This window comes from Cottoperca gobio, chromosome 15 (assembly GCF_900634415.1).
Source record: "Cottoperca gobio chromosome 15, fCotGob3.1, whole genome shotgun sequence".
Lineage (NCBI taxonomy): Eukaryota > Metazoa > Chordata > Actinopteri > Perciformes > Bovichtidae > Cottoperca > Cottoperca gobio.
Genome location: NC_041369.1, coordinates 14196935 through 14223809, shown reverse-complemented (window position 1 = coordinate 14223809; position 26875 = coordinate 14196935). Strand labels below are relative to the sequence as shown.

Here is a 26875-nt window from a genome sequence, read left to right as displayed (position 1 = left end):
ATTGCTGCACGATGAATCTCACTTAAACTTGAGATGCAAAATAAAATATTTTACCGGTAGTAGAGGATGAGGGAGGCGAGGAAACAGAGTGTGACTTTTCAAAAAAATATTTAAATAAAGGAAAAAACTAAACCGAAAGCTACAGTGACATCTTTAGTTTGTGGTACTATACATCCACTGTCTTCCGTAAACCTGCAGTAAGCATATATCAATCGATATTGACATTGGAACCTGGAATAACAGATTTTGTGTCCACTTTGGGGAAGTGGAAACAAGTTGTGAACACAACATTAAAATATCATCACCTTTAAATTGGGAACTGGTAAGAAGGAGTTGGTTTTTTACATTTCCAGCAGTTACAAACACGATCATTGATTTGATTTATTTTATATTTTAACATCTTGGTTACTATTATTTTTCTGTTTTTCAGGCCAATGTTTTGGTTTTACAGCTTCAACTTTACTGTTTTGGTTGACTCTCATCGCTCTCAGCAGCAGGCAGCTGTTTTAACATGCCTACCCAACTAAAGAGCCAGAAAAACAGTTATTGCCAGTTTATTCTCTTGATGACATTTGAAACTGAGTTTTCAGAGCTTTCAGGCAACTGTTACTGATTGAATTTACAAAGCAGGATGCTGGAGAATCACGTTTACGGGATTTAATCCTTTTCCCCCTTTTTTCTAGTGGGATCAAAGCAACACTGGTTTCAGCCATCAATAAGAAAAGCAAAATAAGTACTATTCTTACTAATTTAAATATCCACAACTGATGTAAACAATTATTGTTATTATAATTAAATTATTATTATTATTATTATTATTATTATTATTATTATTATTATTATTAATAATAATAATAATAATAATAATTTAATTATAATAATATTAATAATAATAATAATAATAATAATAATTTAATTAGAATAATAATTAGAATTAGAATTAGAATTAGAATTAGAATTAGAATAATAATTATAATTATAATTATAATTAGAATTAGAATTAGAATCACAGAAGAAATGTAAAATCCATAGTTTTTGTGATGTTGAGTCGTCGTCACTTTTTTTGTGACGACGAGATCTATTGACGAGATTTATTGACGAGATCTATGACTCTCTATAATCAGCACACCTGGTTGTATGTATGTCCCTCTGTGCACGCTAGGTGTCAGTGTGACGCCACCGTGCAGCATTGAGTGGACAGGTTGCATCCGTGCACCTATTTCACTTTGCCTCACAACTGGAACTGTCCTCGCGCCGGCTGGAGCTCGTGAGATACCCTCCACCCCCCCTATCATCTTCCAATAACAACGACAAAAGCAGCGGACTATCTTATTCAGATGTTGGTGGAGAAAAAAAACGAAGAAGTGAGCGTCATGGAAGGGCGGGCCGCCACCTGTGACGGCACATGAGTGAAGAAGAGCCTCGAGCCAGTCCCACTGTTAGTGCTCTGTGTCTTTCACTGGGTGTTTGTCTCTTTCACAGTCTGTTTCGGCGTTTAAAGTCCACTTGGATTATCTTGAAGCTCAAGGAAACGTCCATATCTTTCTCTTCGAGGAATTTGTATATGATTCAGGTAAGACACACAGAATAGTACACGACTGTTGCTTAGATACAACCCACAGACAATTATCTTTACTTAGTAGTGAGTTTATATTTGTATTTTTGTGGTACCTTTTTTATAGTAAGACCATACAGTGATAGTTGTGTGGTATAATTATGTATCGTCGTGGTATAGGCTACCCTATTTTTAATCCCCTAAAATCTTTATGACAATTATGCAATAATCCTATTCAGACTTGTGATACATGTATAACATCCTCTTACAATAAGGGTTAGTTGACGTCTCATTATGGGATTTTTGCCTGTTAGTTGAGCCAATTCAAATATAAAGCTTCACTGAGGCAAGAATTGGCATCATGATTGTGTGTAAAATTGGCTAATTGCTGTATTTAAAACACCTAGTGACATTATGTGCATTATTGCTTCACTTTGCTGCATTACTGCATTACAGCACATCAGGGGCAGCATTTGATGGACTCACTTTAAATCTGTAAGATATTATCAACAGGGACGTGGGCGAACTGGGCAATATGCAATGTAAAGCTGCAGCCTGTGAGTCATATGGAAAGCATGTGGCAAGAAGAACAGCTGTGATCAGAGTAAATCAGCTGTACATACATACATACATTGATTATGTTGTAGGTGAATGGAGAGCATGATTGATCTGTTGAACATGTGTGATCAGCCATTTCCTGTCCAAGCTGATGGTCTTTATAACTGTGATCCAATCATTAGGCATATAGGGAAACCCAGTGAACCCACTTATCTACCTGCTTAGTCTTTAAAAATTCAAGGTGTAGTGATATGAAAACTGGAAGGAGAAGCTTGTGAGATATGCAAAGATGTTTAACTCTAAGTATGTAATTGTTATGTAGATGTTCAGTATCCTTGATGTTCTCTTCCTATTGTTTTTTATTTTTATGTTACCCCATTCTTCAACGGATACTAAACGGTGTTCAGCCAATATTTAAATGGTGGTCATTTATAAATGTGGTTTTATAATGACTTCACCTTTTTTAGTCTCAATATTCAGCTGCAGCCTCTCATTGGGATTTAGCACAGTCCACATGGAGCAACAATGATACATCTTAATGAAATTCATTCTCCAGGCAATGCTATATGCACTTTATTTGTCTAATATGTTCTGTTTCTCTATAGCGTAAGTTTACAATTGTTATTTCTATCAGCCACATCTATTGTATGTCTGTCTGTACTGGAAGAAGGATTCCAGGATTACACATTCATAGACTGATGGTGGCGGAGCCGCCATACAGAGCAGCTTGGGGTTAAGTGTATTGCTCAACGACACCTCGCTATGCGGACAGTAGGAGCCGGGGCTCAAACCTCCAACCTTGTGATTAACGGAATAACTACACTACATTTTGATGAAATTATTGAGCTCTTGCTCAACAGCAGTACAAATAATAACATAATGCAAGTGTCACTCAGAACAGGGCTTTGTGTGCTGTCCACACTGTGAAGCCCTTTAAGGCAAATTTGGGATTTTAGGTTGTATACTCTAATCTTAAAGCACGTCTTGACTGTTAGCCTCCCGTTTTCTTAAATGAGATTGATCATGTTTTTCTAAACTTCTCTTTAGAAGCCTAAAAAAAACATCAATTTTAGACTTTAGACTCTAAACTATTGCCACATTTGGACTGCCAATAATCCAGAGAGAACCAGCAGCAGAGTGGAAAGATTCAAACAAATGACGCATATTAGCTGTGAGGTTGTGTTGTGCACAATTGTAAATGATAGTTAAGAACATTACAATAATACACTGACCAGACACAGTTGCGTCTCCTTTTGTCGTGTTGTCAGAATAACTCCAGTGTCGCTTTAAAGAGCGCAGTGTTGCATTCACAAAGTGACTGTACAAAGTATAAAGCTACAGTACTGGGAACAAATACAGTTCAGTTTGGTTGGCTTCCTGTTGTCTGTCTGTGAAACAAGAGTGTTTTAAAGCAGGCAGTCTCTCTGTTGAAACACAGCTCAATGGCTTTGACTGTAATCTTTTTTTACCATTTGTCTTTCACACACACGCATATCCAACTCAAAAATAGAGAGTTTCTAGTCCTTTGGGACAATCGTCTGTTGATGGAGCTCTCACCGCAGTGCTCCAGTCTCTTCCATTCAGATAGGTTTATAGTAACTTTATAATTGCCTGATAAAACTCATCTCCGTGAATGAATGTCACGGGACTGAGCGCTGGCAGCGAGATCGGGGGGGGAAGTCAGATTAGAAAGGTTAGATAGTGAGTGGAAGAGTCACTGTGATTTCCTCTGGGTCATCCCTCCATTTTATTTTCAGCGTGTCTCTTTCTACATTTTCTCAAAGTTTTGACGATTGTGCTCAGTGGCCAATTAACTATTGAGAGCTTCTGAAGCTTTTAGGGGGTCCAGGGTACTCCCAGAATGTCGGGAGTAATGGGTTTTAGATGAAAGAGAATCGAGAATGTCACAATTACTGGCTCTTTGCTCTGCGCTGCTGGACTTCCCAACAGCCTTTTACCTCCTTGCTCGCTGCTATTTCATTTTCATATTTTCTTTCTCTTTCCATCATATTCCTGTGAATCATTTCTCTCTGAATAGACTCTTCTTCCTCTCAGGATTATAAGACCCCTTCAGGACCCCTGTGGTTGACTGATGGACTGATTGACTGGAAGGATTTAGACCCTGACAGCCCATTTGAGTGATTTGATGTGCATCAGTCAGATAAATGACTTCCAAAGAGCCCCTCAGTGCAACTCCTCTGCCACCTTTTTTAAATCGAGTTTAGACATGGCTGGGAGGGTGATTGACACACCTTTACAATGTTTGACAGACCTCCCTCATGAGAGGCAGGACATCCTGTAAGAGAAATACAAAATAATTGGTGTACCCAAAGTATATTTACCATACTGGGAACAAGATGGAGCTGTAAACAAGTAGTTGACACGAGTAAAAAGTAGTATCTCCCAAATGGTTACACTTCAGGAACTCAGTAAAGGCAGCCTTGTTTCACTGTGTTTTGAGATTATCCTTAGAGGCGCAACCTTCCTCCACCCCTGAATGATAAATACTTACATTTCCAGAGCATTTAGATTGATTTCCTAAATTCAACTCCAGTACATTATATCCCTTTGCAGAGACCTCACTGTGAAGATTAACTGCAAAATATATATATATATATATATATATATATATATATATATATATATATACACACACACACACACACACACACACACACACACACACATATTACACACTGTATGTTTATTTTGCAGTTAATCGATTTAATCACTTAGTCTATTAAAATAGTGAAAGTTACCCATCAAAAGCACAAGGTGATGTCTTCAATGTGCTTGTTTTTGTTAAACCAAAAGTCCACAGCTCAAAGGTATTTTAATGAAAAATGTAGTAAATCAGAGTAAAGCACCAAATGTTTGAATAGTTTGCTGTCCATCGACTAATCAATGAATTGTTTCAGCTCTAAACAAATTCACTTCGCTCTTTCCATGTTTTTACGTATTTTTCCCTCATTGTCTTTATGATGACATAACTTGGGACTACAAAACCTTTTGGCAGCTCGCCCTTTTTTTGGCAGCTGTTTTTCCATAACAGTCCTTATTCGCAAGTGCATCACTTTAATTGAAAAATAAAGGTGTGTGTGAGAGACACGTCTCTGCTGAATTCATATCACAGAGAAGTCAACTGACACTGGAGACTGCCGGAAGATATACAAACTTTTGTATATAGTGTATATAGATACACCAGTATGGCCGTTTTTTTTATATATTAAAAAAAACAATAAAAGTAGAATAAGCATTCAGTGCGATACTAAATATTTTTACATCAGGGAGTTCTTTTTGTCTATCTAAGGACACTAATTATTTAGGACTTATTTAATCATGTCACTTTCCATAGTACTAGCAGTGCATGGAAGTCTATAGTACTGTACTCGTGTCCTGTGGGTGGAACAGTGGCCAGTAAGAGGTTTCAATATCATCACAGTGTTTACAGCACAGTGATTTCCCCGTCTTACTGTTACTACCTACTGGTAGAGTATTTCTCACCCACACCTGCATGCTGCTGTGTTTGTCCGTTACATTATGAAACAGGAGGGATAGATATCACCATTCCTCAAATGAAATGGGTTAAGGTCGGTGATGCTCCATTGTTTGGAGTGTATTCTCAGTTTTTGTGTGTGCGCACTGGTGATGGTGACAGCACACACACACACACACACACACACACACACACCATCTCCTCCCTCCCCTCCTCCAAAAAGAAGGTCTTGTCCTGCTGGAACAACATTGGTATTCACATCACAACACACACACATCTTCGAGATGATCATACTTCACAATCTATCTCCTTGTGGATTTGGCTCCTCTCAGGTACGTCTGAACTGGTTTCACTCTTTATCGATCCGGATTGCTCCACGTCGCCATTTAATCCTCAAGTGTTTGCTCGTGTGATATCGTCATTGTTTGGTTAATGATATTTGCATTCATGTGTTTAGACTGGACAGCTCCTGCTCACACACTGCAAGACTCTTGCACCATGCAGCACACACAGCCCCATTGATCTTAAAAAGCCCCCAATATGTTATACTTTGTGTCATATCTGTGTCGTCATCCTTGTGAAATCCTCCACATCATCTTATTTAATGTGTTTGAACTGCTCAATGTCACAAGCTTGCTTTCTTTCTTGTCGAACTTCTGAGTTTTTAAAGTCACACTTTTAGTCACAGAGCCCTCGTGCAGCACATGACTACTAACACTGTTGGGTTTTGTGTTTTTATTTCTTCAGGTTCGTTTGGTCCTCTCTACAGCACGGTGAAAGAGGCTGCTTGCTTGCTTGCCTGCGAGTGAGTGAGTGAGCGAGCGAGTGGGTGTGTGTGAGTCGTTGGGTGAATATGTTTGTGTAAAGGCCCTTAAGACCCTGGTTGGAGAGTGTGTGTCCCATGAGACACTCGGCAGAGATGCAGGGAGCTCGATCCCCTGCGGTGCTGCTCCTGCTGCTGAGCTGCTGTGTGTGTGCGGCAGCTGGCTACCCGTTCAGAACACCCCTGGATCTGGATGTGACTCCACGCGTCACCGTGTTGAGCAGCGGTAAGCACATTTAAAAAAAAAATTTTTTATTCTTATGGTGCATCACATTCCTGTCAAATAGCCCAAATTTCAATAATCTTTATCAACACCTTAAGATAACTTAAGATAAATAATTTGATTATTAACACAGTACTCTACATTCAGACCAGCAGTAACATGTTTATTTTAAATGGAAACTATTGCCATTTGGAGAGAAACTCTTTTCAGTCTCTTCCTGTAGTATTGCAGGTGCCTCCTAGTTGTCAGTTTTTCTTCCGACACAGCTCGCTCAGTCTCTTTTCACCAACTTGCGCATGAACCGGCTTGCCTTTGGTTATTGTGAAACCTGCCTCTTCTGTAAATCATGATTATTATTCATTTATCTTGTGAGTGATGGCATGTAGCCTGAGGTGTTACAGAGACCGAGGCAGATGAGTGAAGTGCTCACACATGGATCCCTGCGCAGCATCCAGGGAGACCGACACCACTGTAGGTAGTTCAGAAGCGGCGTAACCATGACAACTGTTGTAGTATGGCAGCAAGACGGCCGTTTGCAGTGTTTTGCCTTTGTGTGGGCAAGTGTGTGTTATCTCCTTTTTAAAACAGTGACATTATCTGATCCTGGACTTTAATTGTTGATACACGGATGCGTGAAAGACATTTTCTCACGTTACCACTTTGACTTGCAGCCAAATTCACTCCATAAGATCTACTTGTAGAACAATATTCCTCCTCTCCCCTTCTCTTTGTCTAAACAGCTGTCTTTCCCACAATACATTACCTACTTACACTCATGCATCTTTTTATCCTCCTGTTACTCCTCTTGCTGCAAACCTCTCTTGATACCTTTTATCTCAATTTCTGTACATCATTGGTTAGAGCTCAAGCCTGCCCACAGGTCCTCCTACACAACTCATCTCCTGCTGCCCCGTCACTCTCTCACCCCCCCCCCCCCCCCCCCCCCCCCCCTCTAACATCCTCCTCTCTGCCTTTGCAGCTCTGTCTCTTTTCCCAATTTTTTCTTTATCAGTTTTTTCATGGTTGCACTGCCCTCTTTTAATCCCTTTACCTCGCCTTTACCTCTATTCTATGTTTATTTTGCCTCCCTCCTCCTGATGAGAAGACCTCGATATGCAAACTTACCTCTAATCCATTTAATCTCTGTACATCTTAGAAACCCAAAGGCAAAACCTGTGTGGGGTAGTTAAATCACACAAGCACATTTAAACACACACATCCATGTTCTCTCCCGACTGCAACGTCACCATAAAGAAGGTGGGGGAAAAAAAGGATATTTGGGTTATTCATTTGATGAATGCCAGGACTCAGTTTTGAGGACCCGAGAGGCTAAAAGCTGGCAAAACAGAGAGCTATCATAGAATGATAAAAAGAATGATAACTGGTGTTAAATCTACCTTTTCACTTCACACACTGATTTCAACCTGTCAAGTTTTTTTTACAGTCGGTTGATTTAACTTTGTTTATTCAGTACCTCCTGTCGGCCCGTCAGAATATTTGAACCGTAAACAGGCCTGCCAATCGACTGCATTTGTTTATAAGGCTGACAGTCACAGTCCATCACCTAGAGGTTCAGCGTGTGTGTGTGTGTGTGTGTGTGTGTGTGTGTGTGCGTGCGTGCGTGTCCCTGAACACTGTGTACTTTGCTGATCAGCTGAGGTGCCTCCATGTGTTTGTTCAGTAAATAATATCATCTGGGCTTCTCTCTCTGCCTCTCTGCCCTCTTTTTATTTCCCTATAGAGTAAGTCAAACACGCCCTTTTCTTGCACGATCTCGTAAGCCAAAGCTTAAATGTGCTGTCAAATATAGTTAATAAATCTTACTCTGCTGCGTCACTCTTTCAGCAAGGTAGTTTTCAGTTACCTGGCTCCAGCTGTCAGGCATTGTGGGTCCTAATGCTCGGATTACGCTGAGGAAGCTGAGCTGTTGTCTCTGCTATAATGCATTGTCTTCACTCGCAATGAGCCACTCCTATCACGTAGGAAAAGCAATTGTTCCGAAAATCCCATACAGGTAAGACTGTTCTTCCTCCTGCTGAGAATGAAGGAGGAAAAGTAGACACCTGTTCCTTAAGGAGTAGTCTGGGATGCAAACTGACTGCTGCTGCTGAAGTGAGCAGAGCGGATTGTGTTCTCTAGCAGCTGATGGGAATCTTAATGACTGCTTACTTGATAATCATGCAGTCTTCAGTTGGGGAGGGGAGTGGCTGAGGATCCAGGAAGTCTGACACTTTTCTGTTTTGTTCAAGTTGAGCTCCTGCGTGTTTGTGTTTTGACTGTGGTGTCATGTTTACCCAAGCTAAGTGGAGTCCCGATAGATCATGTTTAGAACTTACATAACTCTATGGCATCTCATGACTGCAGCCAGTGACTTCATGACATGTCTTGGAAGCGTGTGTATACTGTATGTGTGTGTGTGTGCTGTACAGCATGTCTATTTGCTGAGTGTTTGTATGAGTGAAACTCATTAGTATCGTGTCCTGTCAAAACAGATGCATCCCAATATAGCCTGGAAAACTGGACAAGAGGGCATGCACACAAAGCAAAGAAAAGTCAAACTACAGAAACGCACATTAAGTAGACGTGGATCTCTAAAAAATCTGATGTTGTGTTGGGCCTCTTTTCATTATCTTTTTCTTCCTCAGCAGAGCTGTGTAGGATGAGCTTAATCCCTTGGCTTTTTTAGTCCGTGGTGGAACCACAAAATTAGCAGCATTTTATCTATGCAAGCTGCAGGGCGATGATGCATGGAAATGGTCCACCAAAGAAATGTCTTTGAATTTGACCCTGAATGTTCCTTTAGTGCCGCCACGAGGTTGCTATTTATGGTTTTGAGTGAAATGTCATGACAGTCATGTTCACTGACGGTACTTTTGTTTGTCCGTTTATGTATTTGTTTTTTTTGTGTCTGGCCACCTACATGTTCCCCGCAGCATGCATTTTGACAACTTTGGTGATCCCTGACTTTTCATGTAGCATACTAACACACTAAATTAACATGGTGTACATCATCCCTGCTAAACATCAGACTGTTAACATTGTCATTGTGAGCATGTCGTCATGCTAGCTTTAGCATTTAGCTCAAAGCATGGCTGAGCCCATGTACAGCCTCACAGAGCTCCTACTGTGGCTGTAGACTCTTAGTCTTGTTCACTGTTCATTTTATAGACAAAACAATAAATTGATTAATCAAGAAAATAATCTTCAGATTAGTCAATAATGAAAATAATTGCTTAGTTGCATCACTAAAACACAAAATCTAATTCTTAACAGATTTAGAACAGAAATCATCAATTGATCATCAGAATTGTTGGCGATTATCTATCAACTAATTGATAACTGACTTGATTTCAGTACTAACAATGAGCACAGGAAAGTCTGTAGATAAACAGTCTTAAAGGAAATGTGTACCATAAAACGTTACTGCTGGCAAAAAGCAGCTTTTGATGTGAGGTTGTGTAAAGCGATTTTCTGTGGAGCCTCAGTACAACAGAGTTTAATGGAATTATTTTTTCCAGCAGTCTAGAATACGTTTGGCAATCACACAGCGAAAAACCCATCACAGAAAATGAATAGATTTATATTTCTCTCTTTTTATTCTCATACTGTCGAGTATCTGATGGCAAGAACTTTATGCATATTTAGGTTCTTTCTAAAGGCATTCACAGAGATGTGTTGGTGTAGGAATATACAGCAGCAGTGTGGATTATTTCTATTGTTTCTTTGTTAAAACTATAAAAATCTAGACGACAATATATTTAGTTTGTATTAAGGTTAACACAAAACCGTATCAATCCAGTGATACTACAGAGGATAAATAAGTAAATTCCTTAAGTATTTGAGAAGATATAAAGGTTAAGAGGATGCCTGTTCTCTGAAAAGTGTTATTTGTTAACAGTTTTTCCCATAGAGACAGACCATAATCAATAGCAGCAGTGGACAGTTTTTGAGATATGATCAAGTGGTAGTGTTTGTAGCCATACGAATGAGAATCGGGCTGTTTCAACCGCTTGCATTGTCCAGTAATCACACGGGGGATATGATGCTGAAGATATTACCTGAGGAAGAAAGACTGGGTTATTTCTATTGGATTTTGCTCCCACTGATTTTCAGTTTATCATCCCATTGCTGATTCTGCCTGTGTGGTGTACGTCTCTGATGTATTTCTTTTAAAGAACATTAGGAGCTGTTTTGATAAATAGATGTAGCAGAAGCAGTCGGGGGTTACAAAAGTTCCTATTCATTAAAAACCAATGTTCCTCTCTCCTCTCTCCTCTCAGCTCTCCAGGGCTGCAGTCGTTTCCAGTCCTCTGCAGTCAACTACAGCACCATGTTGCTGGAGGAAGACAGTGAGCGTCTCTACGTCGGCGCACGGGGGGCTGTGTTCGCTCTCAATGCCTCTGACATTTCAGCCAGCTCTGCTCTCACCGTGAGTTGGTTTGTTTGTTACAGTGTTGCTGCATGTTGTGCTCCTCAGCTGCCATATCGTGCCATAGCTGCCACAGCTTCATTTGCATTCCACAACGCAGGAACTTTTTGCGAAAACAATAATTCATTTGAGGAAAAACTATTTATTCCCATGTCACATTACTTCCAACACAATAACTCAGTTTCACCACAGGAGCATCTTGCTGCATCCACTTACATATTAATGAGAAAAAATGGAAAAAACTAAGTACTGTATCTTTTCACTGTATCTCTAAATAGATACATAATTCATGTTAATATCATCCGCGCAGAAATAGTTTTTAATTTATGCAGTAATTAGCATACTAGCGACCTCAACCCAGTGTTGCCAGTGTTAACTTAAAACCCTACAGACCCAACAAAGAGTTATCACAGGTTGGTGATTGTGATAGGATATTTGGCCCTTTTCCCTTACTTATTATCAGTATTAAAGTTATAATCCTTACAATTTTCTTCATGTCAAATCCCACTTTTGTGTTGCTGGAATTTATCATTTTATTGAGCGATTGCCATTAAAACATTTTTTCTCATTAGTTACTTCTCCAGAAAGCATTTTTGTGTCTGTGTCTGCCATTTTTCTGGTTTCAAATGGCGTGAACATGCAGAAGTTAAACAATGCATCCATGTGCAAATGCAAAGTAATAATCCAGATGAGTCAAACAGCCGGTATTTTGAAGAGGGAAAATGTGTTCTTTGGTACAAGTATAGCTCGAGTTATTTATAAAGAAAGCCTCACATTTTCATCATGGTTTTGTCTACTGTATTTCTGACAGGGTAGCTGCAGAAAGGCACATTTCCTGCCTCCATCAATACATTTGTCAGATCTCTGGGACATGTATTAGATACGATATTCTTAGGTGTCAACAAATCAAGCAGAACTGAAATCTTAAGGATTATAATTTAAATTATAAATGATTTCCTTTGATGATGTCGTCATTGTCTGTTTCCATTTCCCTTTTATTTCCTTTCCTGTATTGTGAACATTGAGTTCTTAAGCTATTGCATGATGCAGGAATATGTCAGTGAAGTTGACCGTCTCTTTAAGCACACATAGAAGCTGAAAATCCTCTTTCACCCGTCATACTGTCGTGTTACCTGGTGACAACCTGAAGTTAAGCTGTTATGCTAATTATGTAAATATAGCATTGGCGTCCATCATAAAGCATGATTGCTGGTGTGTGCGTAACACTCCCTGGTAATCACTGCTACGCCTCCTGCTATAAATACACCTGTTACAACTCTCTTTGTTACAGAAGAGTTCTAACATGTTCTTCAACAACACAGTAATTCCAGATGCTGTGATGTCAAATTTCCTAATATATGAATGAGTAAAGCATAAAAGAGATTAGTCTCCGTTTCGCTGCTGTCAGGTCTGTGGTATTTTGCTAAAATTAATGCAAACCAGTGATGCAAAACCATCCACATTGTATCTTGCTGTCTTACTGTATGTTGTGTGGTGTGTTTTAGATCGAGTGGGAAGCCTCTCCCGAGCAAAAACGTCAGTGTCTTCTCAAGGGAAAAGACAACAAGGTAGGCATTTAGTTGTTCTTACTCCTATAGTCTTTTCTTTTCATCTTTTTGTATTTGGTTCTCTCGTATGTATTGATATTCATTACCTCACAATAATGTATTTTCCGGCTTTCTCTTCCTCTTCCAGACGGAGTGTTTTAATCATATCCGCTTCCTCCAGAGGTTCAACTCGACTCATCTCTACATGTGTGGGACTCATGCCTTCAGACCCCTCTGTGCATACATAGTATGTCAATGCAACTCATTACAGCCCTTCCAGTGCTGTTGAATACATATTTAATGTATTACTATCGGAGTGCAAGTGCAATCTTTTTGCATTTACTGAATATGTGTGGGCTTTTCTTTCCCTTCCTCTTTAACACAATGTGTGTTCCTGTACAGGATGAGGAGAGGTTTGTGATGTCATCTCAGCCTGAAGAGGGCAGAGACAAATGTCCGTACGGCCCGACAACAGGCTACACTGCCCTCATCATCGGTAAGACCTTCAACAGTTGACAGTTACCTCTTCAGAGTTTTACAAAAAAACGGAAGAAGCTGATTTATTGGTTTTCCTCCAGACCAGCAGATGTATACAGCTTCTCAGTACGAGTTTAGGAGCTTTCCAGATATCCGCCGCAACTCTCCGTCCCCCACACTGAAGACGGAAGATGCCCCCACACGCTGGCTGAATGGTGAGTCAATCTCCTGGATTGATGAAAGCCCTTTTAGCATGTTTAGGTTGCAGGGGGATCTAATCTGCCACAAGTAGCCACAGCAACTCAGAGCCGGTTGATCAAAAATACATGATTTCACTTTCCTTACTTGTTGTACTGCTCCACTAATTCTTAAAGCGTTGCAACTTAGTTTTACATGCACTGACAATTCTGTGTGTAGTCAGAGTCGGCCTGTCCAACACTTTGGCAACTATTGCCATGACATTTTGTATAAACGTTCATGTTTCCCAGACACTGCATTTTACTTTTGAGACTCTGACTTTTCCTCTTACTCCACCAGGCTGTTGTTTTACAGCATCACAAAGCCACTAGCTGACTGCAGACTCTTAGTTTTTGTTCAAATATCCCTCCATAAATCTAGTTTTGGGTTGAAATGACTCAAAAAACATGTTTTTCAGATAACTCGAGCATCTATCATCTCTTTTATTTTTTTGGTTTTACCATCTGTTCAAAATGTGTTGGTACTGGCAATCCAATGCATCTCCCCTCATCTTACAAGTAGCCGGCTGCTCAGTTAAAGATGCTTTTCTGCATCCATCTCACTTTTTTACTGTTTTTTGTTTTGGTGTGACACTTCGGGTAGAATATTACGTTAATTGTTTTGTTCAGGGAATCTACTATACACACTTTAAGTGTATAAAAGGCTTATGTCAGCAGCTTTAATTCATTTATCAAAAAGAAGAAAAAAATACAGTATTAGTCAGTGCCTTTTTATTTTTCTCCCCCATACAGAGGCAGACTTTGTGGGCTCGGCTCTGGTGAGGGAGAGTTTAGGCAACAGCGCCGGAGATGATGATAAGATCTACTACTTCTTCACGGAGAAGAGCCAGGAGCAGACGACAACCTACAGCCACAGCAGGGTGGCACGAGTAGCTCGTGTTTGTAAGGTGAGTGCAGAGTTAAAAAGATTCAGGATATCATTTACAACTGGGAGCTAAGCCTTGCATCAGAGTAGTTTGAGTGAAGTCTTGGTTGATAATTGGAGAGGCTGCTATAATAGATGAGGTGCTGGATGGGGAATGCATTCGTAACAAGGCCCCAGTGTGATTCAGGAGCACACTGTGCTGCTGATGAATGGGTGCAGAGTCAGTGTGGCTCAGAGGGATGGATGACTGCAGGGGAGAGAGACTGTTTAGCATCCTCTGCTGCCTAAAATGTAAATGATTTGAATGTCTTGCTGCCCAGGAAGGAGTTAAGAATAGTGATGGTGACTAGTGATGGAAGTGTCCAGCGTTGTAACTTTGTTGTTCTCTCCTGTGGTACTGTAAAATGAAGCCAGATCAAAAGTTCTCTCCTAAAGCTTGGCAGCATATTTGCTTTTTCATCTTAATAGAAATGTCTTGTGGCGGCATGTGTGACATTTGCAATTTGCCGCAGGCTAACTACATTTAAAAGGTGAACTCAAAGGGCAAGAGGGATGTCAGGTGCAGGATTTCCAAAATAAGTGTGGCCTTGAGTCAAGCTTTTCCATTGTGAACCTGTTAAGATTATTTAGGGTGTGCTGTTGAGAAAAACAGCAAAAACATACTCCCTCATACACACACTTGTAGATTATAGTGGGGAGTCTTACCTATGGGGAGCCATAATCTTATTGAAGGTATTGTTATTGCTTTCCCATGCCATCTGTTGTGCTCTTTAGGAGGTTTACTTCCCCTTGTCTGCCACCTTGAGCCGAGCGTTCAGTTTGTTTTTCATTTATCCAGGCTTTACCTTAAATGACCCTCTCCCCTCCCTCCTCCTCCTCCTCCTCCTCCTCCTCCTCGTGTCTCCTTCCTTACCCACTCTTCTTCCCTCAGGGAGACCGGGGAGGCCGTTTAACTCTCCAGAAACGGTGGACGTCCTTCCTCAAGGCCAGGCTGACATGTTCCCTGCCCGAATATGACTTCCACTTCAACATGCTGCGCAGCGTGTTTGTCATGCCTGGCCTCACCCCGCAGGACACGCTCTTCTACGGCATCTTCGGTCTGGAGTGGTGAGTGGGAACCTGTGTGTTGTCACGATCTGAGGATGCAAATGTAAATGAGTGAGATAAAAGATGAAAGGCGACAATCGATACATTGAGAGAGTCGAAGGAGACGGGGAGGAACGAGATGAAAGAGAGCGAGGAGAACAATGTAAAATAAAGAAGTTGGGTGGAGGAGTTTTACAGCAGTTTGTGGAGAGAATATTAATGAGACATGCATATTTATATGAACTAAGAAGAAGTTAAAGAGAATTTAACCTGTTAACTCCTCCCTGTGGCTGTACGTTCTTGTTCAATTACTTTCTGGCAAAAAATCTAAATTATCCGCTGATTAAAAATGACTTTTAATGAATTTTAATATGAACAATCGAGGTAAGCAGACATCAGAGACGAACGCATTTCCTGCGACTGCTTCAAAATAAAAGCCATTCCGTGGTTCGCCAATTAAATGCTTTTAATGTGAAGCCGTGGAAGCATTAAACATTTTCAGTTTGTATTAGCAGTAACTTAATACAGCTCTGACACAGTGTAAAGAGATCCACAATACAGAGAGATCATTACTGAATGCAAATGTGGAAAAAGTAGACTATTAACGGTATCACAAATGGGATTTAAATTTTAGGAAAATCTTAACAATTATAACCGACGACCCTTTGTAAAAACTAGTTTCCACATTTCATTCACTTCAAGTTTATGGCAGACTTTTTGTGGTGTGCAAAGCATAAACAAACTATGATTATCTTATCTCTTACCTCAACTACACGTCTCTGAAACCATTTTGTAGTTTTCTCCTCATTCCTCCCCTACTCTTCTCCGAGATGTATGACTTCTAATAATCTTCGTACTCTCTCTTGACAGTGCTCATCCCCTCCCCTGTGCTTTCCTCCCATTTTATCTCTTTCCATCTTTTAGGTGAGCCACTGATCTACTGTACTTCTACTGCCGTCCCTATGGCAACACTGGGTTTACTGCTGTTATTGTTCGCAGGCTGTGCTCTGGTTTTTTTCCTCACTGTGTGTGTGTGTGTGTGTGTGTGTGTGTGTGTGTGTGTGTGTGTGTTGTATTTAGGAAAAACGTGAAGGCGTCTGCGGTGTGTCGGTTTTCTCTGTCTGAAGTCCAAGAGGCCTTTCAAGGACCCTACATGGAGAACCAGGACTCTGGCTCTAAGTGGAAGGAATACACTGGAAAGATCCCTGTCCCACGACCTGGAACGGTAAACGCACACAGACGCAGGCACTTCTGTCCTCTGTCAGAAGAAATGTCTCCCTCCTCGTTGTCCTCACACCAGAAATACCCAACAGAGAGCAGATCAAAGTAAAGATGCAGAAGAAAATGATAGCGAGGATGAGTGGCAGCTTCCAGAATGAGGCTCAAAACACAACCAGATTAACTCCAGCCCGTAGCTTTGGCGACAATGGCTTAGTGTGGCAGTCAAGGCCGCCGCATCGTTAGCATGAGCAGACATCATCCACTAGTGTCACTTCAACACTTTGTAGGACTTAATTTCAACGTTGCTATTAAACGGAAAAGGAGAAATGGTCAAGGGCTTTAACTTGGGAGCGTGAAAGCCTCTTAGGGAACAACTTCCCTTCAACTTCTCTTAGTCAGGTGCTGAGAGGGCTGAGTTGCCCGCATGTCAGCTCAAGCCGGCTGCTGGACTCGCACAGGCTCATTGTTGTCCAATGTGAAAAGTAGCATTTTCCACAGGCACACATTTTCTTCTTGATCCCATAATTTTCCCCGCAGACGATCTCACTAAGCCTTGCGACATCCTCTCTGCCTTCCACCATCCGTCTGTATTTACAGAGAGCTTTCTTACAAATGAGCCAACATGTCTCTTCTCCCTGCAGTCCACATTGTGCCTTGTTACTTGCTCATCATCCCTCCTCTCACCGCTCTCTTTGACTTCTTTTCCTGCAGTGTATAACTGACGCTCTGCGGGCCAGGGACATAAACGTCTCCACCTCCTTACCCGATGATGTGCTGAACTTTGTCAGGAGGCATCCTCTGATGTCTCATCAGGTGCAACCTTCAGACAGGCGCCCCCTTTTGTTCAGACGGACTACAGACTACACACAAATGGCCGTACACATGATCCAAGCCTTAGATGGACAAACATACCATGTATTGTACATGGGCACCGGTGTGTATGAATTTATGCCGGGTATTAATTGTGCAATCTGTTATAATAAGTACATTTATATTGCATGGTGAAAATAATCAATTCTAATGTTACTCCTCTTTTTTTAACGTGTCACACAGATGAAGGCTGGTTACATAAAGCTGTAGAAATTGAGGGTCAGCTTCACATCATCGAGGAGCTTCAACTGTTTGAGAAAGCACAACCTGTGAACAACCTGCTGCTATCTGCAAAACTGGTAACGTGTTTGACCATCACATGCACACACATATTTAAGGAGTAATCTCGGCCCTTCAGTATTTAAATCCGCGCTCTCCCCCACCAGATGAGTGTGTACGTGGGCTCTCCATCAGGCGTGGTGCAGCTTCCACTCTCGAACTGTCGAAGATACACCTCCTGCTACGACTGCGTGTTTGCCAGGGATCCTCACTGTGCCTGGAACGGAGCCCAGTGCGTGGACATAATGGCACAAGCAAACAGGTGGGTGCTGAAGTGCATGTGTGTGATTGTATCAGGTGAGTAAAGCGCTGCAGGTGCCCTTTTGTGTGTTTTTGATTTGACTAACCTCAGGGTATCACAGTGACCTGTCAGTGTCAGCTACCAGAACTGTTGCATAATAACAACGCTGGCACACACTTGATGCTGGCTGTGATCATCAACAGAGCATGCAGCTGTGTACTTAAAGTTTACTGATTAAACCCGGACTGATTCACTTACTCTGTAAAAAGCCGTTATGGAGGCAAAAAAATCATGAGACAGAATACAGCGCGAAATAAAAGTAGATAGAAATGGAGCAGCATATGTACCAACGATATCTTTTATGTTACAGCAAGTATGTGTTTATTCTTTGCTCTAATACACTTATTATGTTTTCTCCCTCTTTTCAGATCCTCTTTAATCCAGGACATCCAGCAGGGCAACAGAGGATGTAAAAACACACAAGATGGTATGCAGAAATCTCATCTGCTGTTAGGTGCTGCTGCTTAAAATAAAGTTAGCTTTTAACGCAGTGAATGATGAAAGGGAGATTAAAAATAGAGAACGTTCGAAAGATGCATAGTTGTCATCAGATGGCATGAAGGCTTTGAAAGTTGATTATGCACACAGCGTTGGCAAAATCCTCCCTTTTCTTCTTTAATCACATTTTTGCCATCTCTGGAGAGAATTCTGTTTGATATTCAAGGCAGGCAAATGCCTTCGCTCACTTTACAATTTCAGTCCGATAGAATGTAGCATCGTCTGCCCTTTGTTTTGTTCTCTCTGTACAAAGTAACATTAGAATTAAAAGATATGGAATTGGTGTTATGCCTCAATAACTTTAGACAACAGAGCAGCTGTTAAGTAATTAACATTTAGGGATTGGACAATATAGGATCACAGAAAGTAACAAAAAAACAATGGTGAATTTCCATTATCGGGATAATTACAAATAATAATGTCACATAAGTGACTTAAAGAAGCTGTTTAGATCGCTGTCATAGTTCCTGATTTAAAAAAATATAACTTATCATGTAAGAAAGGACAGAGGACTTTATGATAGATTCAGAATATTTGTTTCTTAAAAGAATGTAAGGTAAAGTGATACCAGTATGTTTTAAGAGTTTTAAGTATATTTTGTCCGGGGTAATTGTGTCATTTTCATATCGTCCCATGCCTAATTTAAAATGAGTCGGAGGCTAAGTTGTGAGTTTTCCTGTAAACTTGATGTGAAATTATACTCACTGTATTAACATGTGTGTTGCAGACGTTGTCGTGCGGAGCCGCTCTGTGCGTGTGGGTGACGATGTGCTGCTGCAGTGTGAGCTCAGCTCCAACCTGGCGACGCCCCTCTGGACTCTGGATGGCGGCGAGCTGCAGGGCTACGGCCTCAACTCTGGTTTTAGAACCGGCACCGACGGCCTGCTGATCATCGAGGCCCGGCAGGACCAGAGCGGGCTGTACACCTGCTACGCTGTGGAGAACAGTATCAAGGTCGCCATAGTTGACTACAACGTCACCATCCGCCTGGACCTGCCCCCTCCCCCACCTGTTGAGCCAACTGCAGACACTTACAGTTTCTTCGCCACCCTGCCAGAACCCACTGAGCATCCCTCCTCAGAGAGGCCCCTACCACCCCCCTGGCCCCTCTCCTCCCCCACTCGGAGCTGCTCTCCCCCCGGAACATGGAGGCCATATATCTGTCCCTCATCACCATCCTCGGAGGCCTGTGTGTGGTCCTCACTGTGGTCCTCATCTATGTGGGCTTCTGCCTGCGTGTGGGCAACAGAGGGAAGTACTCATTACGAGCCGCTGCTTCTGCCTACCCGAACAATAAGAAGTGCAACAGGAACAGGAAACGGCACAGAAACTCCTCCCACATGGAGCTGAATACCATCTCCAGCCACTGTAACGGCATCGGCCTTTGTAATGGAGTTTCAAAACAGCGCAACGGTGACGTCCAAGACGGAGGCTTCCTCCAGATCGTCCCTGGTGGGGGTCACCCATCACCCAATAAGGAGCCTCCTCCCCCGGCTCCCTCCCCTCCCACCAACCCCGCAACATGCCTCTCCAGAGTGTGACTTTCCCAATGGCCTGTCTGCCACACTGCCCAGCGTCCTGAGGAGGATGAATGGAAACAGCTACGTACTGCTTAGGCAGAGCGAGTGTGAAAACACGTCACCACTCTGCTACTCCTTCGCCGAGGAGCTCAACAGGATGTTAGAGAAGAGGAAACACACTCAGCTGCTGCCCAGGCCGGACGAGAGCTCTGTGTAGAGAGATGAGATGTAGCTCCCCCTGTGGCGGGAGGACTGTTGTGTTCTTACCTGGTGCTGAAGTGCCTGTCATATGACTCATTATTGTTGAGGACTAATGCAATGAGTCTTAACTACATTCTTTACTTTGGATTTTTTTTGTTGTTGTCCAAAATGAGACATTTCTTCTTTTTCAACCTGTGAGCTGCTTGTCAACCATAATTCCCAAATTTCCCAACAACTGAAAATGAGAAATGCCACTGAAGGACCAATAATGAAATGGAAAGAAAGTGCAATCTACCTCACCTCTACTGCCCAGGAGGACTTCTGCAGTCAGTCTGTATTCTGATCTGAGTATCAGGGCTGAGATCTCTGATCCACAAAGCACAAAGACACACGTGACACACAGAATCCACCGGGGAGCGGAGCCCCATGAGAATATGAATACATGTGAAGACTTCTGTTGTGTGGCGGCCATATTTGGCTTGTTTCAAACTGGAGGGCAGCTAGCCAAAGTTTGTTTGCACTGACAAGTGAACAGATGGCCTATGCATTTTTAAAATGTGACATGCAAACGTTATAAATATTGAGGGAGATGGATGTGGTGAGCGAGGGAATTTGGTTTGAAATGTTTTCACTTTTAATACGGACTTTATCAATTGCAATAACCACCACAAAATAATATACAGTAACTCATGATGGCACATAACACTTTACACCTGCAATCATTAAGAAATGGTGAACTAATCATTATTTAATATCACTATTAACCATAATTTGAGTAGTTATTAACCAAATTGAAAATGTCTTAATTTATTACATTGTTTTATATGAATCTTTAATGACATAATGTAGCGTATTAATGAAGGACAGTATTAATAATTCAAATCGTTATTTATATGTGGGGTTAAAAATGGTAACAAATTAAATCAATATTGCCACATTTAACAACTTGTTGGTAATGACCTGATATGCAGGTACATTTTGATTTATTATTATTATTATTATTATTATTATTATTAGAATATATGCAAACACAAATAAGCATAACTGTAATTTGCAGCTGCATTTGAGGCTCACAGTCCATCAGACATGCTTATAAATGGTGAAGCCTTATGTTGGCCTGCATTATAATGTTGCAACTCATGTCTGCAAACAAGTGGTCATTAAACATACATTTACATAAACTATATGTGTATGTAAATGTATGTTATTAAATAGTGATTATTTCACCAAGTATTATTGAACTTGCACTTTAAATAGCAGTTTTAAAGCGCTTTGGGAAACGTAGAGAAGGCTATTATGGAATTTGACTCTGCAACCTGTCAAGAACCAGCGGAGGCCGTTTCTCAGTGTGTAGAGCTGCAGCAGTGAAAGCCACAGCTCCGTCAGCTGGACCTCATTTGACACGAGTGGATTAGAAGGAAAACTTTGACTGTGACTCAGCTGAGCCTCAATCCGCCCTGCATGAGACTGTAACGCAGAATGACTGTGGGGCACAGTGTTCGCCAAGAAGCATCAGAGGTAAATATTTTTTATATCTTACCAACACATCTCCTACACAGGCACTCTGCCAAACAAGCACTTAAAGGAATTGATCACGGAGTTGGAGTGTGTGGACACGGCACCAGTGTTTTAAAGACTGGATACATACAGAGCACGATGTTATCTCACAGTTTACAGGGTTTAAAAGCATCTGTATGCTAACAGCTTTGTTGACTGCTAGGTTGTTTAGAATTTGCGGAAAAGTTTAGGTTCAGAGATTCTCGAATAAAAACATCTGCTACGGTCTGATTCACAGATATACTGTATTGCATCAAACCTCTTATTTCATTTATGAAAGGAACCCAACCTTTGAAGGTCTAAACAATTAGTCAAGCGACATAACAATAATCGGCAACAGTTTTGATAATCGATTAATTGTATTAAAATCCTAAAAAAAGAGATGTCATGCACAATATGGCAGTAAATGCTGTTTTGAGCCTCAAATCTTGAGATTTCCTGCTTTTTTGTTTTTATATCATATTAAACTGAATATCTCTGAGTTTGACGGACTATGCAAGACATTTAAAGACATCACCTTGGACTTTCAGAAACGGGGATGAACATTTTTACTATTTACTGACATTTTATAGACCAAATGGTTAATTGAGTAAAGTATCCAGCAAATGAATCTATAATGAAAGTAATTGTTGGTTGAAGCCATACTCCAAGGCTTAATTTCCAGAAATCAGTGTGACAGAGGAGCTCCACGCTCGACTCTCTCAGACTCGCAGTGTCATTCTTTTGCAGCTTTGTCTTTACTAAAAGGAAACTAAGATGATATTTTATTCTTTCCACTTGCATCATTATCATTCAGTATTGCACTGTTAATTTTCCTTATCAATGTCCTCTCCCTGTTGTTCTCCTGTCAGAGTGCTGCGTTAATTAAACAGTTGTCTGACCTTATTGCTGAAGGAGGGAGACAAGAGACAGAATGAGTTAGAGATCCCCGGAGATTTACAGTATGAAAAGCCCTCATGGTCCCAATTATTTTCCTAACACCCTCAGGGTCAGACTTCTTTTGTATTTTATTACTGTATGTGAAAATAGAAATGCAAAAGCATCTCATATATGATTATAGAGATGTATAGCATTCATACACCACCATAGACGATCCTGAGGAACATTTGCATTACTGCACGTTTGATTGAATCTAGCAAGCCTGTGATGTCAGGGTGTGAGACACTGTACGTGCTGCAATAAGCCAAGCCTTCCAGTCAGCAGCACTGATCAAAGACATGAAAGAAGAAGGACGTAGCTGCACACTTTAAAAGCCTTCATTAAAGCCCTTTGACCTCATTTCAAGACTAGATGAATGCAACGGCAGGGGTTTATTTGTCAAGTTTTCACTATATCCCTTGCAAGAACACCTAAAATCAGTGTTGTTAATATGTAAATACTTTGAGCTGTGTTTGAAAAAGCCCAGGCCACATATAGGCAGATCTGAAGCTGTAATTGCTTTTAAAATATTATAAAATGGAGACATATTGCTGACACTTACTGTATGCCTGAATAGGTTTCCCTTTGTGTGCACAGGTCAGTTTGAGTTTCTCTTAATTTCATTCCGGAGGACGCTATCTCAACACCAGTGTCAGATGGCAGGACCCGCTGCAGAGATGTTCTTTTTAAATGAGCAGCGAAATGAAATTCCGCATCATTAGTGGACGGCGGAGCCTGAAGAGGAAGAGGAAGAGGAAGAGGAGCTGGAGAAGGAGAAGGGCTACAGCATGAGAGTCTCTGCACCTACATCGATGCTTCCCCACAACTGGAATGAAAATGGTCGGCTGCAGTGTCTTACCGAGCAACGTTTGTTCTTCAGGCCGAAACTCTTTGTGTGCAGAGAGCGTCCTCGCCTCTCTTTGATGCAAAGATCAAACTCGACGTACAGTGACCTTTTTTCTCACACTTGCTGCATGAATTGTGTTTCGACACTGCTGTTTTTTTCCAAGGGAACAACAAGGACTCATGTTAATATTAAAAGTGCCAAGGTTGATGTTTAAAAATAGCTTCATGAGCCTATTTTATTGCAAAACCAGAAGGAAAAAAGAAGCGTATTTATTTTGTAATTTTGTACATTGTGTTTTGGAAGTTATTGTCAATGTTGCTGTTTAGGTGCCATTTGTGAGACACCCTCCTCACAAGTCGCCTGTGTTGCACAAAATGTGATAAATAGAAGCATGGTAGCCAAAAGCATGCAAAGGCTGTACCAGCACCACAGAATCAATATTTATAACTTACTAATGGAAGGAAAAATACACCAATTTACTTATTCATTCTAACCTATTCATTAGGGATAATTTAGCTTTTCTCTCACTGTAATTTCCATATATTAGTTTTGATCTCTATTTGCATGTTACCCCATTGTTGTGCACACAATTAATTAATTTTACTATCACAAAGAATAACAGGGCAGTGGGTTCCTGCACATTTCTGTCATAATGAGCGCTAATAAAACTTTGTACTTCAACCTCTTCCTCTTCCATCATTGCTTGTGTCTATTTACAGTTTGCCTTCTCACATTTCAGAAATATGGGTAGAAAGAACTGCTATTTGTATCTTAGACGAGGCTGAGCAAATTGTGTGAGCAGGTAAATGCTGTCAGACACTCAAGAAAAGGAGGCGTCTGTATTGTCACTGGAAGAGGTCCTGAGCTCCTGCTGCACAGCCTGAGGCTGCAAAACGGACCGGCACAGTGGTACGGAAAATCTTGGTTTGGATCCACCTGGAGGAAAGTGTTGTTGACGAAACCCAAACATACAGTAGGCCTACATGTCCTGTGAAGGTATTGGAAAAGAGAAAGCGGAAAATGTTACCTTAGCTTTTATAAAATAGAAGCTGTTCCCTTTTTTTCATCTGAGCCTTTTAAACTGATCTTTCAGAAATGCCACAGTCAATATTTAACACAGATTTTTCCATCATCCGTATGACCTTTTCTCATCTTCCTGGGTGGGAGGGCAACAGGCAGTTTTGAGACAATAACTCAGCTGTTGTAATAGATTACTGGCTGCACGACAACACGCTCGTAAATAGGACAGCCGTGTCATGCACACAGTCAGACACAGCCAAAGGGCAATTTGTAAAAGTGCCAGGTGACTGTAGTGCGTACAGCTTGACGTGTGATTAACAAACTATCATGGTGTGCGTGATGTGGCAGAATGGAATATTTGCATTTCATTCACTTAAAATGTTTAAATAAAACGCTGCTGATGAGATGAGATGTCAACTATGATACATTAACGTCTTATGTTACATGAGATCTGAAGTCGTGATAGTGTAGGTGTTGTAGTCTAAATGTACACAGAAGAGGTAGATCCTCTGGGGAGACACCCCCCCCCCCCACACACACACAAGCAGCACAGGATAAATCTGTCCTCGCTCTATATAAAGCAAACGCTAAAAGCGTATTTCTAGAATCTCACTCTTAGTCTTGTTCTCTTGTGAATTACTTTGTAATTTAATCTCTTCAGGCTTCTGAATATTATTTGAATAAAACAAGTGAAAACTAATTTGCTCTTTGGTTGAAGTCAAAATTGGTAGACAACCCGTGAGGAGGGGTCATAAGGAGACATTTTTGTTTAAGGGATCAAAAGCCAAAATGATGAAGAGCCACTGGTATAAACATCTTGATAGAAAAGGGATTTTATTTAATATTTTCCATGGCTGTGATACCAGACCTGCTTCCAACAAGCTTTAACTGTTAGCCACTTATAAGAGTGGAGTTAGGATAAGGTCAAGGAGGTTAAACTTTGCTAAAAAAAAATGCCTAGAAGCTCATTTGGTTTCATTTCATTCAATTTAGTCCAACTATTGTCATTATTCTCATACAATGAAACATAGTCTTGTCATTCCAAGATACTGCAACAATCTAAAACAAGTATAGAAAGATAACAGTAAAATGTATGTTCAAAATGATTAAAGGTTAGTTACTTAAAGTGGACACTGTTGTATAAACATACTGCACAACAAGTCATTGAATTACTGAACATTACACCTTTTACAACCGCTTCTTTTTGGACTGTTTCGTTGTTCAGACACACTGACTGTGCTTTTAGTAAAGCTCCCCATCTCACAGAAATAACATGTCAGGTAACTTAATCTGAGATTAAAACATCTATTCCTAGAGTAGATTTACATCTCAGTCAAAACACATTTCAACAGATCTTTTTCTCTTCTTCGCGAATCCAGTTTAGATAAATATCATCCCAGGAGAGACGGATAAAAGAACTGTCAGTGACAGAAGAGACTGAAAAATAAGATTTTCTCTTTTTAGATAATAAATCATATATCAAGGTAACCTTCACTGAGTCAGAGTGGAAACTGTAGCGAGTAGCAGGAATCATATTGTTAGTTCCGACTTCTCTTGTTCTTCCTTTTTTGTTCCTGCAGGCTCCATCATCTCTGCTCTTCCTTTGTCTCGTTTATTCGTGGTTTTAAATCCTCATTCAGTCAGCGGTGCTTTTGTGTTTGTCAGAGAAGCAAGAATAATAAATACAAAAAACCCCACACCCATAAAAGTGTAATGCTTAGTAATACACTTACACAAGAAGAAAATGTCAAATGGAACAAATCAGAGAGTAAAATCAGTGAGACTCATTAGGATTGGCGAAAGGACAATTGCTTTTACATAACTATTGCGCAAAACTGCTGAATACACTTACTGCTTTGTGATGAAGATACAATACTGAGCTGTATTTCAAGGTTTGATGTCTAAAGGTTAATTTTTACCCTTTTCTTCCCCTCCATCTACTCATCAAAAGACCTTTTGTTGCCTGAATCTTTGCTCCCTGTCTCACAGACAGATGGTTTTAGAGTTTTGACAGCCAGGATGAACTAAGAGGATCTAGAGACTCAGTAAAGTACAGTACAGCTAATGCTGCTGGGACAAGCGTGACACAGAGTCGTCTTTAAGTTCTTCCCTGTGGTCTCACGTCCCAAAAATGGCACAAGTAAGAGAAAAACAAATGTTGTATCCATTCAGTCTGTAAATGTAATGGAAACACTCATGGTGTACTGATACGTCTGTGTGCAGCCATTGTACAGCTACATAAACAGGCTCGTAATAATGTTATTGCTGTTTTCTTACTTAGATAGTTTTTGTGAATGTCACTATTATGGAAAGCCTTTTTATTGAAC

General features: G+C 40.8%; 1 protein-coding gene and 1 long non-coding RNA gene across 2 annotated transcripts; both read left to right on the top strand.

Moving 5' to 3' along the window:
- Nucleotides 1-1232: 1232 nt before the first annotated feature.
- LOC115019907 (semaphorin-4G-like) lies at nucleotides 1233-21414 on the top strand. Its single transcript, XM_029449610.1, is given in 17 exon segments — nucleotides 1233-1573; nucleotides 6357-6658; nucleotides 10936-11084; nucleotides 12590-12652; nucleotides 12780-12878; nucleotides 13034-13127; nucleotides 13210-13323; nucleotides 14098-14252; nucleotides 15162-15337; nucleotides 16397-16541; nucleotides 17249-17471; nucleotides 17591-17706; nucleotides 17794-17948; nucleotides 18356-18414; nucleotides 19213-19584; nucleotides 19587-19983; nucleotides 19985-21414. Coding segments are annotated over 16 exon segments (2703 nt in total). The 5' UTR covers nucleotides 1233-1573; nucleotides 6357-6510; the 3' UTR covers nucleotides 20223-21414.
- Nucleotides 21415-21417: 3 nt separating this feature from the next.
- Nucleotides 21418-24209, top strand: LOC115019908 (uncharacterized). The gene is made up of 2 exons (XR_003833513.1): nucleotides 21418-21724; nucleotides 23279-24209. It is a non-coding gene; the product is annotated as an uncharacterized LOC115019908 (long non-coding RNA).
- Nucleotides 24210-26875: the final 2666 nt, after the last annotated feature.